Source organism: Protopterus annectens, chromosome 2.part1 (genome assembly GCF_019279795.1).
Source record: "Protopterus annectens isolate FY-2018-M chromosome 2.part1, PAN1.0, whole genome shotgun sequence".
Taxonomy (NCBI): Eukaryota; Metazoa; Chordata; order Ceratodontiformes; family Protopteridae; genus Protopterus; species Protopterus annectens.
In genome coordinates, this window is record NC_056729.1 from 1,879,144,495 (window position 1) to 1,879,169,550 (window position 25,056).

Genomic DNA, 25,056 nt, shown 5'->3' on the forward strand with positions numbered 1-25,056 from the left:
TACAATGTGACAGGCAAATTTAACTACGAAACCAGAAGTGTGGTTTATGCCGCTGTCTGCCAGAGATGCGCTGCATTTTATATTGGTAAGACCGAAAGGAAAGTGAAGCAGCGCATCTATGAACATGTGTACGCCATAAATAGATGCGATCTTAACAACGCTCTGGCTAGGCATATTAGTGAATTTCCGGACCACCATTTTAAGTTCACTGTTCTTAAGAAAATTAATTTTGACATTAGGGGTGGTCCTTGGCAGAATCAGATGGAAATTGATTAACTTTTTTGGCAAATCCGCACTGCTGCCTACATGTACCCTGGTCTGAACGACCATGTCTCTATTAGTTGCATTCTAAAAAACCTTTCTTTGAAAAGGTGATATGGGTTTTAAATGGTTTTTAAATGTTTGTTTTTTATTTTGCACCTTTTCACATTTACTTTTTATATATAATTAAAAGTTATTTGCTTTTTGGTTGTTTGTATAGCAGTATTAGTTTTGGATTGGTATTAGCTGAAGTGTGTTATTCTGAATTAGTAGTTGTTTGCGGTTTTACTGTGTAGTTATTTCAATTGATTTTAATTGCATCTTTTTAGCATAATTAATTGGTTCAGATGCATATAAATCTTATTTTAAATTGTATTCATGTAATTATCTTTTTGTCTGAGGAAGGAGGGACGTTGAGCTCCCCGAAAGCGTGTGCTAACTTTTTGTCTCATATCTTCCACCAAGGAGCCAGCTCTTCCACAATGAAGGTCCAGCTGGTGGCTATTTCCCATTTCCATGTAGGGGACAATTTAGGCTCTCTCACTGCTGCCAGAATTTGTAAGACCTTTTTGAAAGGCACTTTTCTTCTGAGACCTCCTATTAAGAATCCGTCCCCGCTGTGGGATCTGACTTTGGTTCTTCAGGCCTTAGTTGCACCTCCTTTGAAGTCCTCGACATCAATTGACTTAAAAATTCTTGTCATGGAAGACGGCTTTTCTGGTAGTTATCACCTCACTCAGGAGAGTGTCGGAGCTTCAGGCTCTTTGTATGAAACCCCCATAGCTAGTGTTTCATAAGGACAGGGTATCTCTCAGGACTAATCCGTCTTTTCTCCCTAACGTTGCTTCTGAGACAAACATTAATCAGTCTGTTAATTTGCCTGTTTTTTTCCCTAATTTTCAGATCAAAGGGGAATACAAACTTCATTTGCTGGATGTTCACAGGCAGTTACATTTTTATTTGCACAGGACGGCAGTCTTTCGTAAATCTGATCAACTTTTTGTTTCCTTTGCTAAGCCTTTTTAGGGAAACCAGTTTCAAAGGTGACTCTCGTTAGGTGGATTTCCCGTTGTATCCTACAAGTATATAGAGAGCTTGGTTTACCAGAACCAGTAGGAGTTCATGCTCATTCTACGCGTTCTATGGCAACGTCTGCTGCATTCTGGTCTAAAGATTCCCTGGATGACATTTGCTCAGCGGCTACCTGGGCGTCCTCTCACACCTTTATTACTCATTATAAACTGGATTTGGTGTCTAGAGGAAGGGTTTGCTTTGGCTCTGCAGTGCTCCGGAATATCCTTCCTTAAGAGCCTCCCAAGATTTCGGGTAGCTGGGGACTCTGTCCCACAGGTTGCTGATCAAATGAAGTTAACTACTTCAGATAAAGAAGTTATGTACTCACCATAACGTTCCATCTGAGTAGGTAGACTTAATTTGTCAGCAACTGTCCCTCCCTCCTTCCCCCTGACCTTGGCGGCTATTTCTGCTGAGCTCGATGTTCGGAGTTCACGAGCTTGATGTTTGTCCTTGGTTCAGGGGTCTCAGGTTTTAGTTTGTTTGTTGTCACGTGTGGAGTGGCAAACTCGATCTGAGGATTGGAAGGAGTTTGCGCTGTAGTATGGGTAGGGGGAAGGAGCTTGGAGCTCGGATCTTTTTGCTTGGTATGCTGCCGGCTCGGATACGTGTCGGATCCGAAACCCACAGGTTGTTGACAAATGAAGTTTACCTACTCAGATGGAACGTTATGGTGAGTACATAACTTCTTTTTCTTGGCGAGTATCCCCTGCAGTCTCTCCAGTTGTTGCAGGTGTCTGCTGAGGTACATGCAAAAGGAAGCATTGTACTCAATTATTGGTCTGATAAGGGCCAAGTATAATGGATTTATAACATCCTTAGATCTAGATGCAGAGCCTTTACTTTTAAAATGTGCCACATAGAAGGATTTTGTTACTGTTGTAGATAGGTGGTGGTCAAAGTTCAGGTTGCTGTCAACCTGAGTACCTAGAACACGTGCCACTGTGTCTACACTTAGATGGATGCTGTCTGTAATGTAATTAGCGAGGATATCAGCTTTTTTTCTATTGTGTATATTCTGTTTTCCATAACTTGCCCCCTCCCCCCATTTCATCTGTTGCTATTTAGAGTTTTTACTTGACATTCTAAAACCGCTGCATTCTCTATAAAAACGTACAGTTTCACTGATTGTTTTTTCAGTTTCCAGTCAGCCGAGACCGGGCCTAAATTCTATTGCAAAATCTTGTGACAACAATAAGTTAGTCTCCTGTTTGTTTCTGGACCTCTCCAAAGCCTTCAACACTGTTTCCTACAGATTACTTCTATGCAAACTACCCTAAATCTCTCCAATTCTGCACTTTCTTGGTACCCCAGCTACCTCTCCAGTAGATTCCAGGCAGTTAAATGACAACCTGAATTTTCTCCCTTCTTACCAGTACAAACAGTGGTAACCCAAGGCACCATCCTTGGACCCCTAGTATTTAATATCTTTACTAATGACCTCTACTCTTCCTGTCCACTCTCTTCTGTTATACAATATACTGACGATTCCACAATCATCTCCTGCTCTGACAATATCACCCACCTTCACGCCCTCACCCAAGAGTCTCTGCACTTAGTCAAAAAGTGGCTAACTTCCAACCAATTGCTACTTAACCCTAAGAAAACTAAACTTCTCCTATTCCTCCGTAAATCTCTCCTCTCTTAACAACACTATCATCACTGTTGAACCTCACACAAAACTTCTAGGAGGTATTATCGATGACCAACTAAAGTTCGATCTCCATATTCGGTAGTGCATTAAGAAGACATATCAAAAGTTAGGCCTGCTACACAGGCATAAAACATTCCTCACAAATGCTTCTAGGCTATCTCTTGCACAAGATTTCCTACTCCCCACCTACTGTATGCAGCCCCTATTCTCACAAACCTCCAATCCAGTATTCTGTCTAAACTGGAACTCACATGTAATAAAATTGCAAGATTTGCCACTAACCAACCCTGCTGCTCTCACTGCTGCCTAGCCTTGAAAATTTCATCATCAAATCCTACTAGCCCAGCTTCACATGGCTAATTCTGCCTTATATGGACACTCCTCCTGCCCCTCTCTCTCTATCCTCATCCAGCCCTATACTCCCATCCGTGCTCTCTGTAGCGCACAACAGCATATTCTCTACAGTTTTATATTCCCAGTAAAAATATTGGCAAACTCCTGTACAGCTACTCAGTGGCAAATACTTGGAATAAATTACCAAGTGTTAGCTTGATCCCTAACCCTAACTCTTTCAAAATAATACTAAGGGACGGCCTCCATAAATCATGGTCATGCTTATGCAATGACCCAACTTAATCTGCCTTTCCCCTTTCCATCCTCTAATACTACTGCAGCAACCCCCCCCCCCATTTCTTCTACTGCTTCCTAAAACTCCATTAATTCTACAGCTTCCAGCGCTGTAGTCTTGGAAATTGGCTTTTGCCTTGGAATTATCTCCAGTATATATTCTACATTTATAATTTATTTGTTCTCTTTGTTTTGCAAACTTGTGACCATTTTTAGTATTCTTATTACTGCATGTAACTCTGTACTGTATTATGTTCAATTTACTGACCATTCTTAGCGTGTTGTTTTATCTTACTCTCTGACATTTTAACTCTATAGGTTTAGTTTAGTTACAACTCTCTCACTTGTAATAATCTGCCATATGATTACTTTTGTTAATTGTACTATTGGAGCTTTTCTCCTTGGGCCTCTCTGAAAAAGGGCTGCTGCCCAGTTGGACTAACCCGGTTAACAAATGTCAAATAAATAAATAAATGAATGTCATAAATTCCCAAAGGGAATAATAAAACATTTTTTTGCATTTGGCTTTAATTAGTGGCTTTGGCACTAATCATTTGTCTGTGTTAACCAAGTCTGCAGCCAATGATTGCTCCCACTTTGCAATCATCAGTGAACTTGGTCATCCACAGGCTGTCCAAGTTTGCGTGAACTTCTGAGAAATAAATTCCAAACAGTAAGCAGCCCAGCACAGAAACTGGTGGTATGCCACTGGTGACTGGTCTTTTACTAGAGGTGAAGTCACCACTTTTATGTGCCCTGTCGGTGAGCCAGTTGGCTACCCATCTGGTAATTTAGGGGTTACTTCCCAGTTGGGAGAGTTTCTGTATAATACCTGAGTGGGGGATTGTGTCAAATGCCTTGATTAGGTCAAGCTAGTCAGTATACACTGTCTTTCCCTCTTACACGGCTTTGGTGACTTTCTCAAAGAAGTTAACCATGTTTAACAGGCATGAACTACCTTTAACAAATCTAAACTGGATTGGGTCTTGAGTTTGGAGAATTACCTATGTCCTTGTTAATAAGGTCCATAATGATTCTTTCCATGGCCTTGCAGATGAGGCTAGTCCAGCTTATGGGCCTATAATTCCCATGGTCAGTTGAGGGTCCCCCTTTGGGCAGAGGAATTACTGTTGCTGTTCTCCATTCCACCAGAACATAGCCAGTTCACAGGCTGTGGTTAAACAGGGATCCAAGTGGGTCTGCTAGGCCATGTTTTAAGGTTTTTAAAGGGCAACCTGGGATGTCATCTTGTCCCATTGATGCCATGCTTTTGGCCTTGGAGGGCACCGAGATAACCTGCTTTGTTGAGATAATAGGCTGAGAAATGGTGGCAGGTATACTTTGGGAGATGACTGGAGAGGACGGGGGTGGGGGGGGGTGGGGGGTGACATTTGCTCCAAATCTGTCAGCTAATAGGATGGCTATTACCTCCAATTGAGTATGGGCAGTGCCATCCACAGCCATTTCAGCACATAGCTGGGTATTCCCTTTTAGATTTCAGACATAGTGAAAGCATGCCTTGTGATTATCCTTAGCTAAGCAGGCTATTTTTGCTTTGTAATTAGCTTTGGAGGACTTGACAAGATCTCTGTTTTTTTGTTTAAGCTAGAGAGGTATTTCTTCTCTCTGCTGAGCCAGTTCCCTCTTGCTCTTGGACATTACTTTCTATCTGTTGTTGTATAGATTGTTTATACTAGGGGTCTACCAGGGTGGCTTGTTTTGTCGGCAAGACCTAGTTTTAATCTGGTCAGGTACACCCGATTCTACACAAACACTTAAATGATTATACAGGACATTGGTGTACACCTCTGCATAGGAGTCTGTGTTATATGGATTTGGGGAAACCTTGAAACTTAAGTAAAAACAATGTCCTGTCACACTATTAAATTAATAATACCCTATGCACCTACAAAGTGGTAAGAGGTCTGGGATTGCAAGTAGACTGCGACCTTAACTTTGACCACCATGTGTCTACTATAGTAAGGAAGGCTTTCTACATAGCACACTTGATTAGTAAAGGCATTGCCTCTAGAGCAAAGGAGGTTTTAACCCCTCTATCACTAATCACATCCATAATTGAGTATAACGCCCCTTTCGGCATGTACTGTACAAAGAACCTGCAGCAATTGGAGAGACCTCAGAGGTTTCTAACTAAGAAGATCAAGGGACTCCAGCACATGCCTTAAACAGACCGACTAAAGTCCCTGTCTCTATACTCAGTATTGTATAGACTTCTTAGGGGAGACTTATGCCTGGCATTTACCAACCCAAATCTAATGAATTTGCTGCACATAATCTGTAAATCAAAAGGGACTAGAGCTACCTATTCCAGGGACCTAAATATGACCTGCAACTTGAATAGGATGTGCTAGAGGGACAGATTTGTCTCCCAGCGACTGCTGCGTGTTTGGAATAGGCTGCCAATTCATGTGAAGCAGAGCACCTCTATGACACCGTTCAAAAGGAACCTGCACGAGTGCATGAGGCACCATAAATTCTTTCCAGGGATAGTGCCCACAGCCCTCCTGGACATAGGCAGTCATTAATAAATAAATACAGTCCTGGGTATTGACTAGAGTACCTGTGGTATTACATTGGTATGAAACAGCTAGGCTTGAAATGACCTCCAGGTCAATAGCCTAGTAACCTGCTATGATCCTATACCATTACTTAGTAGAAGGTAACTTGTCTTTGAGAAATTCCTAAATGTTTTTGAGCTTGATGGGGTATTTGGTCTTATATTTACATCAGATGAGACAGATTTATGGTCTGCTCTTACCAGGGAGAACTCTTCCATGTTAGTGAGTACTGTGTCCAGGACATTTAAGCCTCTTATGGGGATGCTGACTAGCTGTTCTAGAGCTTTTGCATTAACATGGTCCAAGAACCTCTGAGTCAGTATATTTGTGGTAGTGTATGTTTCCCAGTCGATGGTAGGATAAATAAAATCACCCATGAGTAAGGTGTTGGGCTGTATGGCAAGTGACTCCAGTAAGTCCAGGTATGCAGTATGCTTTTCTTGTTTCATGGCAGGGGACCTGTAGCTAGCTATGATGTGGTAGGGGGCTTAACCTATAGTTAATAGAATATGGAGTAGATCAAGAGAGTTGTACTGTTTGACCAGTCTCCAGGTCTACTTATCCTTAGTGAAGATAGATACACCTCCTCTTTTGGCTCTTTCACTCTGTTTGTGGGCTGAGCGGATGGAAGGCATTGTAGCCCAGCATGCCGAGATGCTTTCCACATCTTTGAACCTTGTCTCTGTGACTGCACAGATGTCAGCATCTTCCAAAGTGAGGAGTACTTACAGGGTGTGCAGTATCCTGTTTAGACTCATAGCATTAGGAAGCAGTACCTTGACTTATGTTGGGAGGTTGGTTATTTTGACACTGCCTTAAAAAGGGCACAATAAGGGTGGCTAATGCCTTTGCCAGTATCCAAAACCTAGAGGAGACATGGGAAGACCATATCTGGCAAAGCAGTGTGGCCTGTCGACCATACCTTTCCAGACTGACAGATACTGGATCCCCTTGGACTGACTCCAGAAACCAAGCCAATAGTTGAAGTCAATCATTTTTTGTTTGTATTGTGGCATCTTCATTGAAGAAGGTAGAATACTGCTTAAGGCTAGGCTTATACCAGCCTTTAACACACAATCTGAGAGCTCAGTCATGTCTCTTTTCATGTAGTCCAGTGAGGTACATCTCAAGTCATTCATCCCCACAAGAACTATGAGAGAGTCATACTGGTACTTGTGGTTGAGTGACATCAGTGCTTGAGTGATTTGATGGATCCTGGCACCTGACAGGCAGCTAACTGTAACCTGCTCCTTGTACAGCCTGGAGAGGGGAACATCCGTGTGTCTCACACTGGAATCACCTATGACCAAAATATTAGGTTTTGTGGTGTTATGCTCTATGGGCTTATTTGTTGAGACACTGGTGTGTGTGTGTGTGTGTGTGTATGTGTGTGTGTGTGTGTGTGTGTGTGTGTGTGTGTGTGTGTGTGTGTGTGTGTGTGTGTGTGTGTGTGTGTGTGTGTGTGTGTGTTATTAATGTGTTGTGGTTGTTTTTTGCATTGTTATGCATTATTATGTGTGCAAGTAGTTTTCATTTGGGAGGCCTCTGATTTTTTGGTAAGTTACTAGTGAGTACCTCCACATATGTGGGTTTATGTGTCGTGTCCTCATTTAGTGTGGGAAGTGTGTGTATGCTGACAACCTGTCTGGAATTCTATTTGTTGTTCTGTGAAAGTCCTGCCTCCAATTTCCTTGTGTAACTACATCTCTCACATAAAGTATTTGTTTGTTTCAGGAGTAAATGGCTCTCAGTATACATGAGACAGTTGCTACATTGCTTCAGGATGCCCATGTCTATCATACTGGCCAGAGAGATGATGGGAAACTGCCCATCCATGATAGCAGGTTCCTAATGTATGTATTATTAGGGAAGGGGAATGGGTTAATTTGACTGGCCTATGTTGGTAGTACTGAGACCACAAGAGGGACCTATACTTTGTGTAGGCTAAGGTTAATCAATAAGGCAACGCTGCTCAGTGCACACCTGAGCTGCTCCTAGACCAGCAGAAAAGCTTGGAAGGGTTTCACTGACAGCAGTTTAGGGAAAAACTGAGCTTGTAGGCTTTTGTGTCTATGCAGGGCACTGCAAACCACCGTTGAGAAAAGAGCAGCACTGCGCAAACACGAGGCATAAATATGAGTAAAGAGAAACATGTTTTAAGCTAACTACCAATCAGAAAAGCACACAATAAGCCTTCCACCAGCAATCCCCAACTTAAGACAAGTTAGATCAGCACACAAACTGCCTACAACAGCCTTACAACCAAAGCCGGATCATGGTCAAATGGGGCCCTAGGCCCCCCAGAGCAGCCATTCCTGCAGCAACCCAACCCCAACCCCCTCCCCACAGCAGCCCCATCCCCAGCCATTCCTGTGTTCTATTACTTAGCTGTTTCTCCCCAGTTACCATAAACACTGTTCAAACCGATCAGTGTGTGTACTGTTTTCTTATTCATAGATTTATAGGAGGTTACTAGGCTAGCGGCCCTAGAGCCTTTACAAGCTGGCCATGTTAATCCCAAGTATCCCTTTTTGCCCTTGAAGAATTAATTGCCTGTGTTACATTAAAAAAATTGGTAAGCTGGTAATACTGCAATAGGGAGTGAATGACAAACAACAAGTTCATATTTACTAGGCATTTCATATAAAGGAGGACACACTCAGGAGTGCGGAATCCCTATCCCACTTTAAAATGCACCAGATAATCTCCAGTCAAAAGGGCACTGCAATATCAGCACTCCAGAATCCCCAGTCATTTGCACCAAAGTCAATTATGCTGCTTACACTGCTTTCAAATTCTACAGCACAGACAGCAAACTGCTATTTGCTAAACAAAACCATTAGTTGCACGATGAAAACAGACTTGGCATGAGCAACAGTAAACCTCTCTTCGCTTGAAACTCACAATTCGATGAAAATGCACTGAAACTTGTAATCCCTTGAAACTGCACTGAAACTCATAATTCCCTGAAAATGTACTGAAACTCAAACTCACAATTCCGTCAGCAGTCTGGTAGTTGGTATAGAGGAAACAAGATCTTGCCTCCTGTAACTAAGTTACAGGGTCAAGCCTGATCAGGTTAATAGACTAACCTGTCCCCCAACTAGGGCATTACATATCATACCTCCATACCTCTCAACCTCTTAGCACAATAAATCTGGACAAAGCCTAACATATTGAGGGGACAAAGGCCCCCAAATATGGACAGATTATAAATATTGTTCTTATATACTTAAAAAGTTGCCAGAATAATAGCATTTGTCTTAGCATGCAGTTTTCTGAAGGAAGTGAAGTCTGAAACTCAAATGTATGACAGTATTTAATTATTTCAGTCCTCTGTGATTTGCCAGAAAACCACACATTGTATGAGGAATAGGCCAAAAATATGAGGCAAAAATCTGGACATTCTGCAAAAATGTGGACATTTGAGAGTTATGTATACCTCTCAATACTTCTCAGCCTCTTAGTGCAAGAAATCTGGACAAAGCATAAACTAATGCCAATACAATGGTCCAAAAATAGGGATAGATTTTAAAATAGAAAGTTGCTAGGTTAACAGGATTTGTGTTACTTGGTTCATATGGAGCATGTGTAAGCTTCTCTAACAAAACAGTAAGATTCCAAGGAGGGGTTTCTGGTCTTCTAGGATGCCTCTTATGCAAGCCCCCTTTCATAAACATTTTAACATGACAATACAGTGAAAGAGGGAATCTGTGGACAGACATGCTGAACCAGCCAATAAATGAACCCTGATGGAGGAGTAAGAAAGGAAATAGTACAGTAACTCATACAAATACTGTAAAAGCGGAGAACAGCTAACCCTGAATGGGTGCTAGTTATGTTGCTCGCACCAACTAGAAGAATTTTTTCCATTTTCTAATGTATCATTTTCTAGTAGTAGTCTTTCTTCTTCTTCTCCTTCTTCTTCTTCTTCTTCTTCTTCTCCTTTCCTGCCTACATTAATGCATGATGCACATCCTCGGTAAACAAGTGGCTAAAGGAAATTAAACCCGTATCAGTCAGTCAGATTAAGTTAATTGGGGTAGGGATATATGAAAAGCTCCTGCTCTTGTGTGAGTAGATCCAGTCTGTGGTAATTGCCCCTGGCAATTTCCAAAAGGAAGGAGAACCACTGTTGTCTTGGCCAGAAGGGAATTGCAACAGTGATCTTGGGAGATTCCTCTGAATCTTCAGAAATACCCTGAAGAGCAGTGGAAAGGGCTAAAAAAAGCGCACAGGATCTTTCCTGTCCAAGGAAATGAAGACACCTTTTTTTCTTGGCCTTTTTGCATGGAGTCCTGAAGCAGAATCTTGCCAGCTTATAGTTCCCAGAGGAGGCAAATAGTCTACCTGAGGAACTCCCCATAGATGGTTCAAATCTTGGAAGACCCTGTGATCATTTTCATTTGTGAGGGTCTGCTCTTTTCCAGCTCAGTTTGTCTGTCACACAGTTTTGCTCTGACAGAATGTAGAATACCTGTAGAGTGTACTTGTGCTATGAAGCTATATCCCTAGCTAACAAGGGTAGTCTGCAAAGGGGGTTATAGGTTCATAGGTTGGTACTAGGTTATCGGCCCTAGGGCCTATACAAGCCTAGCCATAACAATTCCCTGGCTGTTTCTTCCCACACTATTTACTTCCTTGGACCCCTGTCTAGCAGGGCGACTGACATGATCTCTGGGATGAATTTCCTTTCTCCCATCCAATCATCAAGGTTCCTTTTGAAGAGGGCCAAAGAGGTGCTCTGCTTTACATGTATGGGCAATCTGTTCCAAAGTCTGGGGAGTGTCTGGGTCAGGAACCTATCCCTCCAGCATTTTTTGTTTATTGTGATGACAAGGTTTAGATCCCTGGAGCGTGTGGCTCTGAGGGATTGGGATTTTTCTAAGTGTAGCATGTCCAACAGCTCTGGGTTTGACATGGCCTTGTATGTTAAGCAGAGATCGCCTCAGAGTAGACGATATGTGACAAGAGTATAGCTGGAGTTTTTTAAGGCGGTCAGCATAGGGCATCTGCTGTAGGTCTGTGAGGTATGTCTGCGGCCTTTCCAGTTGCAGATGTCTTGAGAGGTACATACCAAATAGGGAATTGCATTCTATAATGGGTCTAATGAGGGATGAGTACAGTGGGACAATGACCTCTTTTTCTGGATGAAAAGCCCTTAGTGATGAGGTGTACTACATAGAAGGATTTCCTGATTGTTGTGGCGATGTGGTTATTGAAGGTGAGACCACTGTCCATCTGTGTCCCTAAGTCTCTTATCACACTTTTGATGTTTAGTGTACTGCCACCTATGTGGTAATTCACGGGTACATGTTTTTTTCCAAAGGAGATAATATACATTTCTTGGTTCATAGGTTCATAGGTTCGTACTAGGCTATCTGCCCTAGGGCATTTATAAGCCTAGCCAGAGTGTGTGTGGCTTTCACCACCCCTTAGGATGAGAATACTATGCCCTTTTAGGGTTTTAGTTTACTGTGCCTCTGTCTAGTAGTGACAAAGAGATGACCCCCGGGGTAAACCTACGATCTCCCATCCATTCGTCGAGATTTCAACTTGAATAGAGTCAGTGAGTGGCTCTGCCTAACATGGACTGGGATTCTGTCCCAGAGTGTAGGGAGCCTTTGGGTTATGAATCTGTCCCTCCAGCACGTCCTATTTATTTCTGTGTTGAGGTTTAAGTCTCTTGTTCTCGTGGCTCTGATGGATTTGGATTTTCTGAGATGGAGCATGTCCATTAATTCCGGATTGGACATGGCCTTGTACGTCAGGCACAGATCACCTCTGAGTAGGCGGTATGCGACTGAATAGAGCTGGAGTTTTTTCAGTCGGGCAGCATATGACATATGTTTAAGACTCTTTATCCTCTTGGTGAGGAACTTTTGGGGTCTTTCCAACTGCTGCAGGTGTCGGGTGAGATACATCCCAAATGGGGCATTGTACTCAATCATTGGCCTGATAAGAGAAGAGTACAGGGCACAATGACCTCTCTTGATCTAGATGTGAAACCCTTCATGATAAGGTGGGCAATATAGAAGGTCTTCCTAACCACTTTGGCAATGTGAGTGTCAAATGAGAGGTTACTGTCAACCTGGGTCCCTAGGTCCCTGATTACCTCTTCCGTATTTAATGGATTACCACCTATGTGGTAATTTGTCGGTACCTTGTTTTTCCCAAAGGGTATGACTATACATTTTTTGGCGTTCATCTTAAGGCCATGGCTCTGGCACCAATTATCCGTTTCTATGAGGCCTCTCTGAAGGATGTTTGTGTCAGCTGGAGTATCAATTATGGCGCCCAGTTTGCAGTCATCTGCAAATTTTGTCAGCCATAATCCCCCTATGTTTGCCTGCACCTCGGAAAAATAAATGCCGAACAAGAGGGGGCCCAGGACTGAGCCCTGTGGGACACCGCTCGTGACCGGCTTAGAGTCTGACATGGCACCAGCAACTCTAACCCTGTGTGTTCTGTCCTTGAGCCAGTTTGCAACCCATCTTGTGACATATGGGTTTACATCTAAGCTGGTGAGCTTTTCTATGATGCCCGAGTGGGGTATTGTGTCGAACGCTTTTGCTAGGTCAAGGTAGGCTGTGTGAACTGCCTTACCCTCATCAATGGCCTTAGTGACTGTTTCGAAAAAGTCGACCAAGTTCAAGAGGCAGGATCTGCCCTTGACAAAGCCAAATTGGTAGGATCCAGTGTCTGTAGGTCCCCAATGTCTTTATTTATGAGTTCCATTATGATCCTCTCCATAGCTTTGCAGACAAGGCTCGTCAAGCTTATGGGGCGGTAATTTCCAGGGTCCGTAGAAGCACCGCCTTTGTGGAGTGGGACCACAGTTGCCGTCACGCCATTCTTTGGGCATTATCCTGTAGTAAGGCTAAGATTAAACAGCAGCCTTATGTGTGGGTTTAGTTCCTCATTGAGTTCGTAGCACACAGCCGGGGACACCGTCCGGTCCCATTGATGCTGTGTTTTTGCTTTAGAGAGCAGCTCTCACCTGGGCATCTGAGATGTTTGGGAGGCTAGACTCTGGTGGGATAGATATTTCTCCTTTTGGGGAGGGAGGAGAAATTTGCACTGAACCTGTCTGCCAGTATGTTGGCAATGTCTGTGGGTTCAGTGATTTTTTATCATTTTGGACTAATTCTGAGCATATCTGGGAGTTTCCACCCAGGTTTCTAACATAGCTAAAGAAGGCTTTATGATTGTCTTTTGTGTCATTAGCGATTTTTCTCTCAAAGTTGGCCTTGGATGAATTTATGAGAGATCGTAGTTTTGCTAGTATTGATCAGAGATGCCTTCCCATTTAGGGATTTTGCTCTGTCATGTAGTAGCTTTCTCCTCTTGTTGTAGAGTTTGTTTTGGCTGGAGTCCACCAGACCGGGCGCCTGCCTTTGGTGGAAAGGGTCTTGATTTTATTAGGGATTGCTTGATCCATACATTCCTGGAGGTGCTCGTAGAAGGCATTTGTAAGGGTTTCAGCAGCGTGGGTTGTGGTTTCCACTGGTTCGGGGGCCTTGAAGGATACCACTCCAGTCTTAAGAAGTGTGAAGTTTGCTTTTGAGAAGTTCTTCACTGTGGTCTTTTGCTGGGGGTGGGGCGGGATGTGGATCTCCAGTGAGATTAATTTATGGTCTGATCTCACCAATGAGGGATATACTTTCGGTGTGGAGCATTTTGTCCCCATGTTTGTGATGATCAGGTCTAGTATATTTTCTCCTCTTGTGGGAATGGTGACTAGTTGTTCCATAGCATTTGAGTTTATGAACTCAAGGAACCTTTGGGCTAGGGTGTTGGGGCTTGAGTAATGTTCCCAGTCTATGTTTGGGTAGTTGAAGTCACCCAATATGATGGTGTTTGGAGAGACATTCATACTCTCCAGTGTCTTCAGGAAGGCTGTGTGGGTTTCCTGAGTTTGAGAAGGTGGTCTGTAGCATGTTACAAACTGTAGGGCAGTTTTACCTATGGTTAATTGCACCTGGATGGTCTCCGATGCTTCGTGCTTTGCCACTAACCTGGAGGTGTGGGTATCCTTTATGAATATGGATACTCCCCCTCCTTTTGTGGTTCGGTCCGGATTTTGGGGCCGGAACGCATGATATGAGGTATAACCTGATAGTGCTGGGGTGCTCTCAGGAGCCTTGAACCAGGTTTCAGTCACAGCACTGACATCGATGTTCTCCATACTGAGGAGGGCTTCAAAGGCGTGCATCTTGAGGTTTAGACTTCTGGCATTGAGCAGTATTACCCTTAGTTTTTCTCCATTTTTGTTTTCTAGGGCGGTAGGTTTATAATTTGAGCCTTGCCTAAAAAAGGCACTATGGGGTTGGCAAGAGCCTTTGCCAATATCCGGAAGCCCAGGGGTGACAGGTGCAAGCCGTCCCTTGCGAAGCAGCGTGGCTTGTCAAGCATGTCATCCCAGGCAGACAGACATTGGATCCCCTTAGAATGACACCAGTAATTAAGCCAATTATTAAAGCTGATCATTTTGTCTCTGTATTGTGGCATCATTCTTGGTGAGGGTAGGATACTGCTCAGGGTCAGGGTCATACCGGCCTGGGCTACATAATCTGAGAGCTCCTCTGTCTCTTTTCATGTAGTCCAGGGAGGTACGTCTCAGGTCGTTCACACCGGCATGGACAATGACTGAGTCATACTTGTACTTGCTGTGGAGTGACCTGAGTGCTTGTGTTATGTGGTGGATTCTAGCACCTGACAGGCAGCTTACTGTGATCTTTTCCTTGTTCAGTCTGGTGAGTGGGACGTCAGTGCATCTGACTATGGAGTCACCTATAACAAGTGTGTCTGGCATTGTGTTTGGCCTGAAGGGCTGTGACTGTTTAGCACACTGACTTTGAGAACTATATGTTGCATGTCTTATGTCTTGAGGTGGCAGTTGCTTGGGTGTCTGCTTTGGAGGCCTCTGTAGTTTTGGTAGATTTTTGAGCAGTGCCTCCGAGTATGTCTTTGTGTGTTTATGTGTTTGTTTTGCAGTTGTGATAGTTCTATGTGAAACTGGGTTTGTGGTGTGCGTGGTTTCCTTCTCCTCCTGTCTGGTCTTGCCAGTCCTGAGTTGAGAGAGCTCAGCCTCCAGTTTGGCTATATAGTTGCATCTCTCACATGTATTTGTGTTTTGTGGGAGAAGGAGTGGGTTGTCTGTGTACATGAGGCAATTGTAACATTGCCTCAAGATGCCCAGATTCACCAGCTGAACAGGAGAGGACGCTAGCAACTGACCCTTCGACATGCTAGAAAAAGTGAAAAAGTTTGCTGTGTAACTGAGTCAGAAGGGACCTATAGGGAAATGGGTACTCAAGGGGATTCTAGGCTAATGTAGTACTTTGTTTAGTATACAAGTACTTTACCTATATAAAAATGCTTTAGGAGCAAGTGCTGAGCTTTTGAGATAGAGAATAGACTGTTTAGATTGCAAGTAGAGAAGTTCTAAGGGAAAAATTGAAGAGCAGACTTTACGGAGCCAGAAATAGTTTAACCTTGTTTAATCGGCGCTGCCCAATGGTGCTCTATGGGCAACTCCGCGCTAAATCACGCAAAAGCGCGCTAAAGCGGGCTTTATAGCAGGGGGTTGAAAAGAGCTAGGAATTGACCCAAAATGGCCAATAGACTACAAGTGTCTGGCTGGAACCACTGCTCTAGGGACAAATAGGCTGCTCAGTGCTCCCCACTCCCACTGGTGAACAAAGAAGCTTCCATTTATCCAAATAAGGATATGGAATAGCACAGGAACCAAGCCAAAGCCCAGAGATCAGCAAACTCTGAAGACTGGACTATTCTAGTTCAGTAAGCCGGGAAAACAAGATTTTTTTTTTTTTTTTTTTTTTTTGCAGAAAACAGAGGAAAAACAGACAGTAAATGCTTTTAAACGGCTAGCGCACTTGAGTGTGTTAGTCTACAGGTAAAATTAAGCAACAAATAACTTTTTTAAAAGTGCAAAACAGTTAATCAACACAAAAACAGTTTAAATAGAATGCAGAGCTGTATAAACAGGCGAAAATGCAGTCGCTAAGCAGTAAATAATCAAAAAGCCAGAAAAAAATACTTAAATCAGGAAAAAGTCACTCTTTTGCTCTCTGCTGCTTGTAGAACTCTGCAGGACACCACGAGGAGCTGTGCTGAGTTGAATACAAGCTTAAAAGCCGCTAAAGCGGGCTTTATTACAGGGGGCTGAAAAGAGCTAGGAATTGACCCAAAATGGCCAATAGACTACAAGTTTCTGGCTGGAACCACTCCTCTAGGGACAAACAGGCCGCTCAGTGCTCCCCACTCCCACTGGTGAACAAAGATGCTTCCTTTTATCCAAATAAGGATATGGAATAGCACAGGAACCAAGACAAAGCCCAGAGGTCAGCAAACTCTGAAGACTGGACTATTCTAGTTCAGTAAGGCGGGAAAACAAGATTTTTTTTTTTTTTTTTTCTTTTTTGCAGAAAACAGAAGAAAAACAGACAGTAAATGCTTTTAAATGGCTAGCGCACTTGAGTGTGTTAGCCTACAGGTAAAATTAAGCAACAAATAACTTTTTAAAAGTGCAAAACAGTTAATCAACACAAAAACAGTTTAAATAGAATGCAGAGCTGTATAAACAGGCGAAAAAGCAGTCGCTAAGCAGTAAATAATCAAAAAGCCAGAAAAAAATACTTAAATCAGGAAAAAGTCACTCTTTTGCTCTGCTGCTTGTAGAACTCTGCAGGACACCACGAGGAGCTGTGCTGAGTTGAATACAAGCGAAAAAGTGCGCTAAAGCGGGCTTTATTACAGGAGGCTGAAAAGAGCTAGGAATTGACCCAAAATGGTCAATAGACTACAAGTTTCTGGCTGGAACCACTCCTCTAGGGACAAATAGGCCGCTCAGTGCTCCCCACTCCCACTGGTGAACAAAGACGCTTCCTTTTATCCAAATAAGGATATGGAATAGCACAGGAACCAAGACAAAGCCCAGAGATCAGCAAACTCTGAAGACTGGACTATTCTAGTTCAGTAAGGCGGAAAACAAGATTTTTTTTCTTTTTGCAGAAAACAGAGGAAAAACAGACAGTAAATGCTATAAATGCTTTTAAGCGGCTAGCGCACTTGAGTGTGTTAGCCTACAGGTAAAATTAAGCAACAACTAACTTTTTAAAAGTGCAAAACAGTTAATCAAAAACAGTTTAAATAGAATGCAGAGCTGTATAAACAGGCTAAAATGCAGTCGCTAAGCAGTAAATGATCAAAAAGCCAGAAAAAATACTTAAATCAGTTATAGCAAATACAGTTATAACAAATGCTCTGAAATATACTGTATATTTCCAAAATGTTTGAGAAGGACAGTCGGAACACAAGAAGGTTCAGGCGAAAGAGAAAAAAAAAAGTTTCGTTTTACTTTTTGAAAGGGAAAAAGAAGGAACAGAAGGCCTTATCAAATGTTCTCTCTGTATTAAGCAGAATGAGCTAATGACACTAGACTGGGAGGTGTGTCACAGTAGGGGCGGGCAACTGCAAAGCCACCAAGTATAAGAGCAAGACACCAACAGGGAGGGACGGTGGGACAAAATAGCCTACAAGACAGCAAGCACTACAGAGACAAATGAAAGTTTTTAAACAGATAAGGATTTGTGAAGATACTGAATAGACAAAGTGCTTTATATATATTAAATTGTAAAAACAGTAATCTGTAAAAATAATCAAAAAAAATCAAGATACTTATATTTTGTAGCTCAGTTGCAGTCAACAACTTCTCTAGTCTGCACTGTGTGCAAAGACAGAAACTTTTTTTTACAAGAACACAAAAGAACCAGCCCCCACTAGCCAAGAGATAATTACACAGAGGAGATGTTTCAGTTTACACAATAGCCTACAAGACAGCAAGCACTACAGAGACAGATGAAAGTTTTTAAACAGATAAGGATTTGTGAAGATACTGAATAGACAAAGTGCTTTACATATATTAAATTGTAAAAACAGTAATCTGTAAAAATAATCAAAAAAAATCAAGATACTTATATTTGGTAGCTCAGTTGCAGTCAACAACTTCTCTAGTCTGCACTGTGTGCAAAGACATGAACTTCTGTTTTTTTTACAAGAACACAAAAGAACCAGCCCCCACTAGCCAAGAGATAATTACACAGAGGAGATGTTTCAGTTTACACAATAGCCTACAAGACAGCAAGCACTACAGAGACAAATGAAAGTTTTTAAACAGATAAGGATTTGTGAAGATACTGAATAGATATTAAATTGTAAAAACAGTAATCTGTAAAAATAATCAAAAAAAAAAATCAAGATACTTATATTTTGCAGCTCAGTTGCAGTCAACAACTTCTCTAGTCTGCACTGTGTGCAAAGACAGAAACTTTTATGTCTGCTTGAGTAAATGTACTAATAAGCAACACTATTACTAAACATATGAAAAGTAATTACCAGTGAAGGAAAAAAAGCATGTAGCAACAAGCATGAAACAAAAACAAACAAAACAAAATACAATTGTCTAGGCTGGGATAATCATTCCACTAAGTTTTATAAAAAAACAAGCACATGCTAAAGATGTAATTTCCGTGCTGCAAAGGCTGCAGATCTGAGTGTGACTAGATAGTGTCTTTGTCCTAGTCTAAACCAGTCATTCAGCTGAAAGCCTGTGGGTGGGGGAAGGAAAATGCAAAAGAACAAATGGTAAACTCAGCAGTTCCTAATAATAACTATCTCACACCGAAGGTTGTGACATCTGTCCTGCAGTATGCTAATAAGCTTCTCTGAAAATCGTGCCTCTGTGTAAACACTACACTGCACTAAAAGGTAAATAAAGTACTCCAGCAAGCAACTGATTTTAGAAACAAAATAATGCCCCTTTAAAAGCACTGCATTACTGCTGTGCTTTCTAGAGTAGCAGCAGCAGTCAGGTCATGAAATGCCTGAAAGGCCCATTTTTTCAATGGATAAAATGCACAGATTAAACTAATGAATGGCTCACAGGGAGGGCTGTTGTGAGTACAACTGCAATTTGAGATGCAATGTGGTTAACACCTAAGAAACTTCTTGCAGGCAATCTTCCCCCACCCCCCTCAGCCAAAGGTGAGCATGCTCAAAAAGGAAAACCTGCACTCTATGGGCACCTACAAGGATGCATGGATGGTGCCATCCCTAGCAAAACAAAGACTCACTCTCCTAAGAGAAGGAAACCAGTCTGGTGGACCCCTGCCATAAACAGGCTATACTATAGAAGGAGGAAACTAGTTCAGAAAAAAAGCAAATCCCAAGAAGGAAAGACATCCCTGATCAGTATCAGTAAGAAACTAAGGTCCCTCATAAAATCCTCCAAGGCTAACTTCGAAAAAAAATAGCCAAGGATTCGAAAGATAACCACAAAGCCTTTTTTAGCTATGTCAAGAATCTAAGTGGCAACTCACAGATATGCTCTGAGCTAGTGCAAAATAGCACAAAATATACTGAACCCACTGATATTGCCAACATCCTGGCAGATAGATTCAGTGCAAACTTCGCCCCCCTCTCACCCCCAAAAGGGCCCACAACAATACCGGAAAAGTGTAGTGTCCCAGAAACCACAGACGCACAGGTGAAAACAGCCCTTTCAAAAACCAAAAGCACAGCGTCAATGGGGCCAGATGGTGTACCAGGCTGCATCTTACACGAACTACAGAACAAACTTACCCCCCACCTAAACACACTGTTCAACCTCAGCCTCTCCACAGGCTACATGCCCATAGAATGGTGCACAGCAATGGTTATTCCGTTCCACAATGGAGGGACCACAACTGACCCTGGTAACTATCGCCCCATAAGCCTGACTAGCCTGGTCTGCAAGGCTATGGAACTCATTAACAAAGACATTGGGAACCTCCAGACACTTGACCCGACCCAGTTCGACTTTGTTAAGGGCATATTATACCTACTAAACCTGATTGACTTCTTCAAGACATTCACCAAGGCCATAGATGAGGGGAAGGTAGTTCACACAGCCTACCTTGACCTCGCCAAGGCTTTTGACACCATTCCCCACTTGGGAATTAATACAAAAACTCACCAGCATGAATATAAACCCCTACGTCACGAGATGGGTTGCCAACTGGCTTACAGACAGAACTCGCATGGTAAGAATAGTGGGCTCCAGATCCGACTCTAAACCAGTCACAAGTGGTGTCCCACAAGGCTCGGTCCTGGGACCCCTACTCTTCGGCATATACTTCTCAGAAGTACAGGCAAACACAAGAGGAGTATGGCTAACCAAGTTCGCCGATGACTGCAAACTGGGAGCCATAATTGTCTCTCCAGCTGACACGGACATTCTCCAAAAGGGCCTTACTGAGATGGACACCTGGTGTCAAAGTCATGGTCTCAAGCTAAATGCCAAAAAATACATAGTCATCCCGTTTGGGAAAAACAAAACACTCATGAATTACCACATAGGTAGCAGCCCCCTTAATACAGAAGCGGTAATAAGAGATCTGAGGACCCAGGTAGATAGTAATCTCTCCTTTGACAATCATATTGCAAAAGTAGTTAGGAAATCCTTCTATGTAGCCCATCGAATTACTAAAAGGTTCGTATCTAGAAATAAAGAGGTTATAGTGCCCCTCTACTCGTCACTCATCAGACCCATCATAGAGTACATTGCCCCATTTGGGATGTACCTCACAAGACACTTCCAAAAGCTGGAAAGACCACAAAAGTACCTCACCAAGAGGATTACTGGCCTCAAACATATGTCCTATGCAGCCTGACTGGAAAAACTGCAGCTGTACTCAGTCACATATTGCTTACTCAGAGGTGATCTCTGCCTGACTTACAAAGCCATGTCCATCTCAGAATTGATGGACATTCTCCACCTAAAGAAATCCAAGTCACTGCGAGCCACTCGCTCTAGTGAGCTAAACCTTGCCACAACAATAAATTGAACATGCTGGAGGGATAGATTCCTGTCACAGAGACTCTCCATGCTGTGGAACAAAATTCCTAACTACATTAGGAAGAGCCCCTCACAAACTCTCTTCAAGAGAAACCTTGACGAGTGGATGGGTAACAAAAAATACAGCCCTGGGATCACTTCATTGGCTCTTCTTGACAGAGGCTCAGTTAATTAATCAATGGGGCGGCGAAAGCTGACACATTCTGGCTAGGCTTATAAATGCCCTTGGGCAGATAGCCTAGTACCTACCTATGAACCTATGAAATGTAAACAAAGGCTGAATCAAAACAAAAAAAAATCCCTGTGATTGTCCCTTTAAATAATGCATTGGCAGTTCTAAAATTCACACATTGATATCCGTTTGTTTCATACCATTCCAGCACCACATTTAGTTCCAGCTATTACAAGTCCTGGGTCTGGCAGATCTTTCTCTTCCTCATGTTTAGTGTAGACAAATGTTCCTCTGCACTTCACCTCCCGTCCCTCCAGCCTAATAGTAGTGTCTATAGAGACTGTGTTGGTGCCTTTTGGTTTTGTGGCTGCACTTTGACACTGGATCTTACCACATTTTGCATCTCTGAAAAAGAAACAGACAGAGAAATATTGTCATTTGCTCTGCTTAGCCTGCTGTTTTGTTATTAATCACCAGCTTACGTACCATTAATAGTATAAGTAACAAGCACACAAAGTTAGTTTAGTGGTAACAAAAATTCAGGGCTCAGGAAATGCCATTATCATCAACTCTGTTTCTGAAGTATACCTTGCAGAATTCAGTTCATGTGTAGAAGAGGGAGAATGCTTATGCTACCTTAACAATTAATGCCTTTCAACCAAGCCAAGAGAAAATTTCCATTAAGTATGTTTCAACATCCACTGCTTTTTCAAACATTTGTCATTGGATGATATCAGTGCTGCAGAAACCTGGGCTGGCATGCACACATTTGTCAGACAATACAAATTGGATTGCCATTCCAGATCCAGAGCAACTTTTGGTTCCCCCCATACTCAAAAAGTACCTGCTATGAAGCCACCCTGGAATTTAGGTAGCTGGGGACTTTGTCCCAACAGTTGAGACAGATGGAGGAGACCAAATACAGTTGTGTCTCAGTTACTGTAATTGTAGATGTTCAGGTTGATCAGTGTTGCAGTACTAATTCTTGGGTCTTTCTGCCATGGAGAAGCCCGTGATCAGCCTGATTTCAAGAGGCTTTGCATCATCCCTAGCCGATGGACATCTGAGGACAGACGTCTGGACATCAGCGTATAAGGAGGATATCTAGTGCCATCTTCAGGTCTTAATAACCAGTGAAAAGCAGTCTGATGCCTGAGGACAGCACAACTTCCACAGTTTTCTGAATTTGAGTAAAAAAGAGGAAGATCCTAGGAGGTAGAGAGGGGATGATGGACATAAGAGAAGTATCTGCAGGGAACTCCTCTACCCTGTGCACCCAGCAAGGGGGGAGAAAACTAGTCAGTAGACACAAGGGTTGGAGGGTGGGAATATGTACTGCAACACTGATGTACTTGAACATCTACGGTTATGGTAAGTGTGACACAACTCTACTATGTTTTTCGTAGTCAGTCTTGCAGTACTACTTCTTGGGTGGAGTCCAAAAGCCAACAAGTGAAAACTAGGTCATCTATATAACCTTAAAAACCTCAGCTTTGGCCGGCTAAGAACTTGCTGTATTCAACTGGACGTATAAGAGAATTTAAGTACCTTTATCTGCACTTTTTTTCAAAAAATACAGTATTTAAATTGATTTTAACTGTGTTGCAGGAATATTAACTGAACTGGAAGTTAGTCAGTGTTTGCTGAATTTTGTTATTTGCTAGTAATTACAGGTGTGGGGGTAGCCACATTCTTTGATTTCCTGTCCTTGCCTATTTAAGTGGTACAGTGTGAAATATTTTCTGCTTAAAAACGTCAGCTTTGGCCGGCTAAGAACTTGCTGTATTCAACTGGACGTATAAGAGAATTTAAGTACCTTTATCTGCACTTTTTTTCAAAAAATACATTATTTAAATTGATTTTAACTGTGTGTTGCAGGAATATTAACTGAACTGGAAGTTAGTCAGTGTTTGCTGAATTTTGTTATTTGCTGGTAATTACAGGTGTGGAGGTAGCCGCATTCTTTGATTTCCTGTCCTTGCCTATTTAAGTGGTACAGTGTGAAATATTTTCTGCTTAAAAACCTCAGCTTTGTCCGGCTAAGAACTTGCTGTATTCAACTGGACGTATAAGAGAATTTAAGTACCTTTATCTGCACTTTTTTTTCAAAAAAATACAGTATTTAAATTGATTTTAACTGTGTGTTGCAGGAATATTAACTGAACTGGAAGTTAGTCCGTGTTTGCTGAATTTTGTTATTTGCTAGTAATTACAAGTGTGTGGGTAGCCACATTCTTTGATTTCCTGTCCTTGCCTATTTAAGTGGTACAGTGTGAAATATTTTCTGCTTAAAAATCTCAGCTTTGGCCGGCTAAGAACTTGCTGTATTCAACTGGATGTATAAGAGAATTTAAGTACCTTTATCTGTACTTTTTTTTCAAAAAAATACAGTATTTAAATTGATTTTAACTGTGTGTTGCAGGAATATTAACTGAAGTGGAAGTTAGTCAGTGTTTGCTGAATTTTGTTATTTGCTAGTAATTACAGGTGTGGGGGTAGCCACATTCTTTGATTTCCTGTCCTTGCCTATTTAAGTGGTACAGTGTGAAATATTTTCTGCTTAAAAACCTCAGCTTTGGCCGGCTAAGAACTTGCTGTATTCAACTGGACGTATAAGAGAATTTAAGTACCTTTATCTACACTTTTTTTTTTCAAAAAATACAGTATTTAAATTGATTTTAACTGTGTGTTGCAGGAATATTAACTGAACTGGAAGTTAGTCAGTGTTTGCTGAATTTTGTTATTTGCTAGTAATTACAGGTGTGGGGGTAGCCACATTCTTTGATTTCCTGTCCTTGCCTATTTAAGTGGTACAGTGTGAAATATTTTCTGCTTAAAAACCTCAGCTTTGGCCGGCTAAGAACTTGCTGTATTCAACTGGACGTATAAGAGAATTTAAGTACCTTTATCTGCACTTTTTTTTCAAAAAAAATATAGTATTTAAATTGATTTTAACTGTGTGTTGCAAGAATATTAACTGAACTGGAAGTTGACTCTGCTCTTCAGTTAGTCCCACCCACTCTCCCTGTTTTTGTTTTGGTGTTAATCTTAGTGGCCTTGAAATTGCCCACCCCTCTTGTAAATTTGTGTTTGGATACACTTTCTGGGCCAATCTCATTTGCTCACTCAACTGAGTGCAGTGAGATCATATTCTGATTTCAGGCACTCCTACTGTGTACAAAGAGAGCATCTGGGAAAAAGAAAAAAAAGAAAATTTAAGCTTGTTTCCTGCTTTTCCTGTTAAGTGGTATAGACTATTTGTAGGCTTCTGAGCCCCCAAGCCCTTCTGTGTTGGAGGGAAGCCTTCTAGCTTAGTTTTTTTTTTCTTATAACTAGCCAGTTTTCTAGTTTCAGCACTCAAATCTGTTTCTTTGATCTCAACACTTGTTCAGAAAAAGAAAAAGAAAAAATGTAATCTGCTTTTTCTGTACTTGTGTTTCTACCTACTTTATTTACTTTTGCATCATCTTAAAAGTACTCAATTGTATTTATTACTTCTTGGTGTAACTCATTCTAAGCCTTTTGGTTTAAACACTTGGGCTTCAGATCAGTTGTTTTGCACTGAGAGGGTTTGTGGTCTGCACTGTAGTGGCAGAACAGGTAGCTTATATCCTTCTAGGTTGGGAACTGCCGATTGAGGGCTCAGTGTCTGTTATTCTAAAAGTGTATTAATTCTGGTTTAAGCACTTGGGCTTTCAGGCCAGTTATTTTACATTAAGAGGGTTTGTGGTCTGCACTCTTGTGGGAGGAGAGGCTGGACTCTGCCTTC

General features: G+C 42.0%; 1 protein-coding gene across 1 annotated transcript in view; it reads right to left on the reverse strand.

Annotated features, from left to right (window-relative positions):
- Positions 1–25,056, reverse strand: part of LOC122794677 (disintegrin and metalloproteinase domain-containing protein 33-like) — a 2,280,125-nt gene that overhangs the window by 395,728 nt on the left and 1,859,341 nt on the right. Inside the window, exon 16 of the mRNA XM_044063306.1 lies at positions 21,488–21,692. Within this exon, the coding sequence (XP_043919241.1) occupies positions 21,488–21,692 (205 nt within the window). The remainder of the gene's footprint in view (positions 1–21,487; positions 21,693–25,056) is intronic.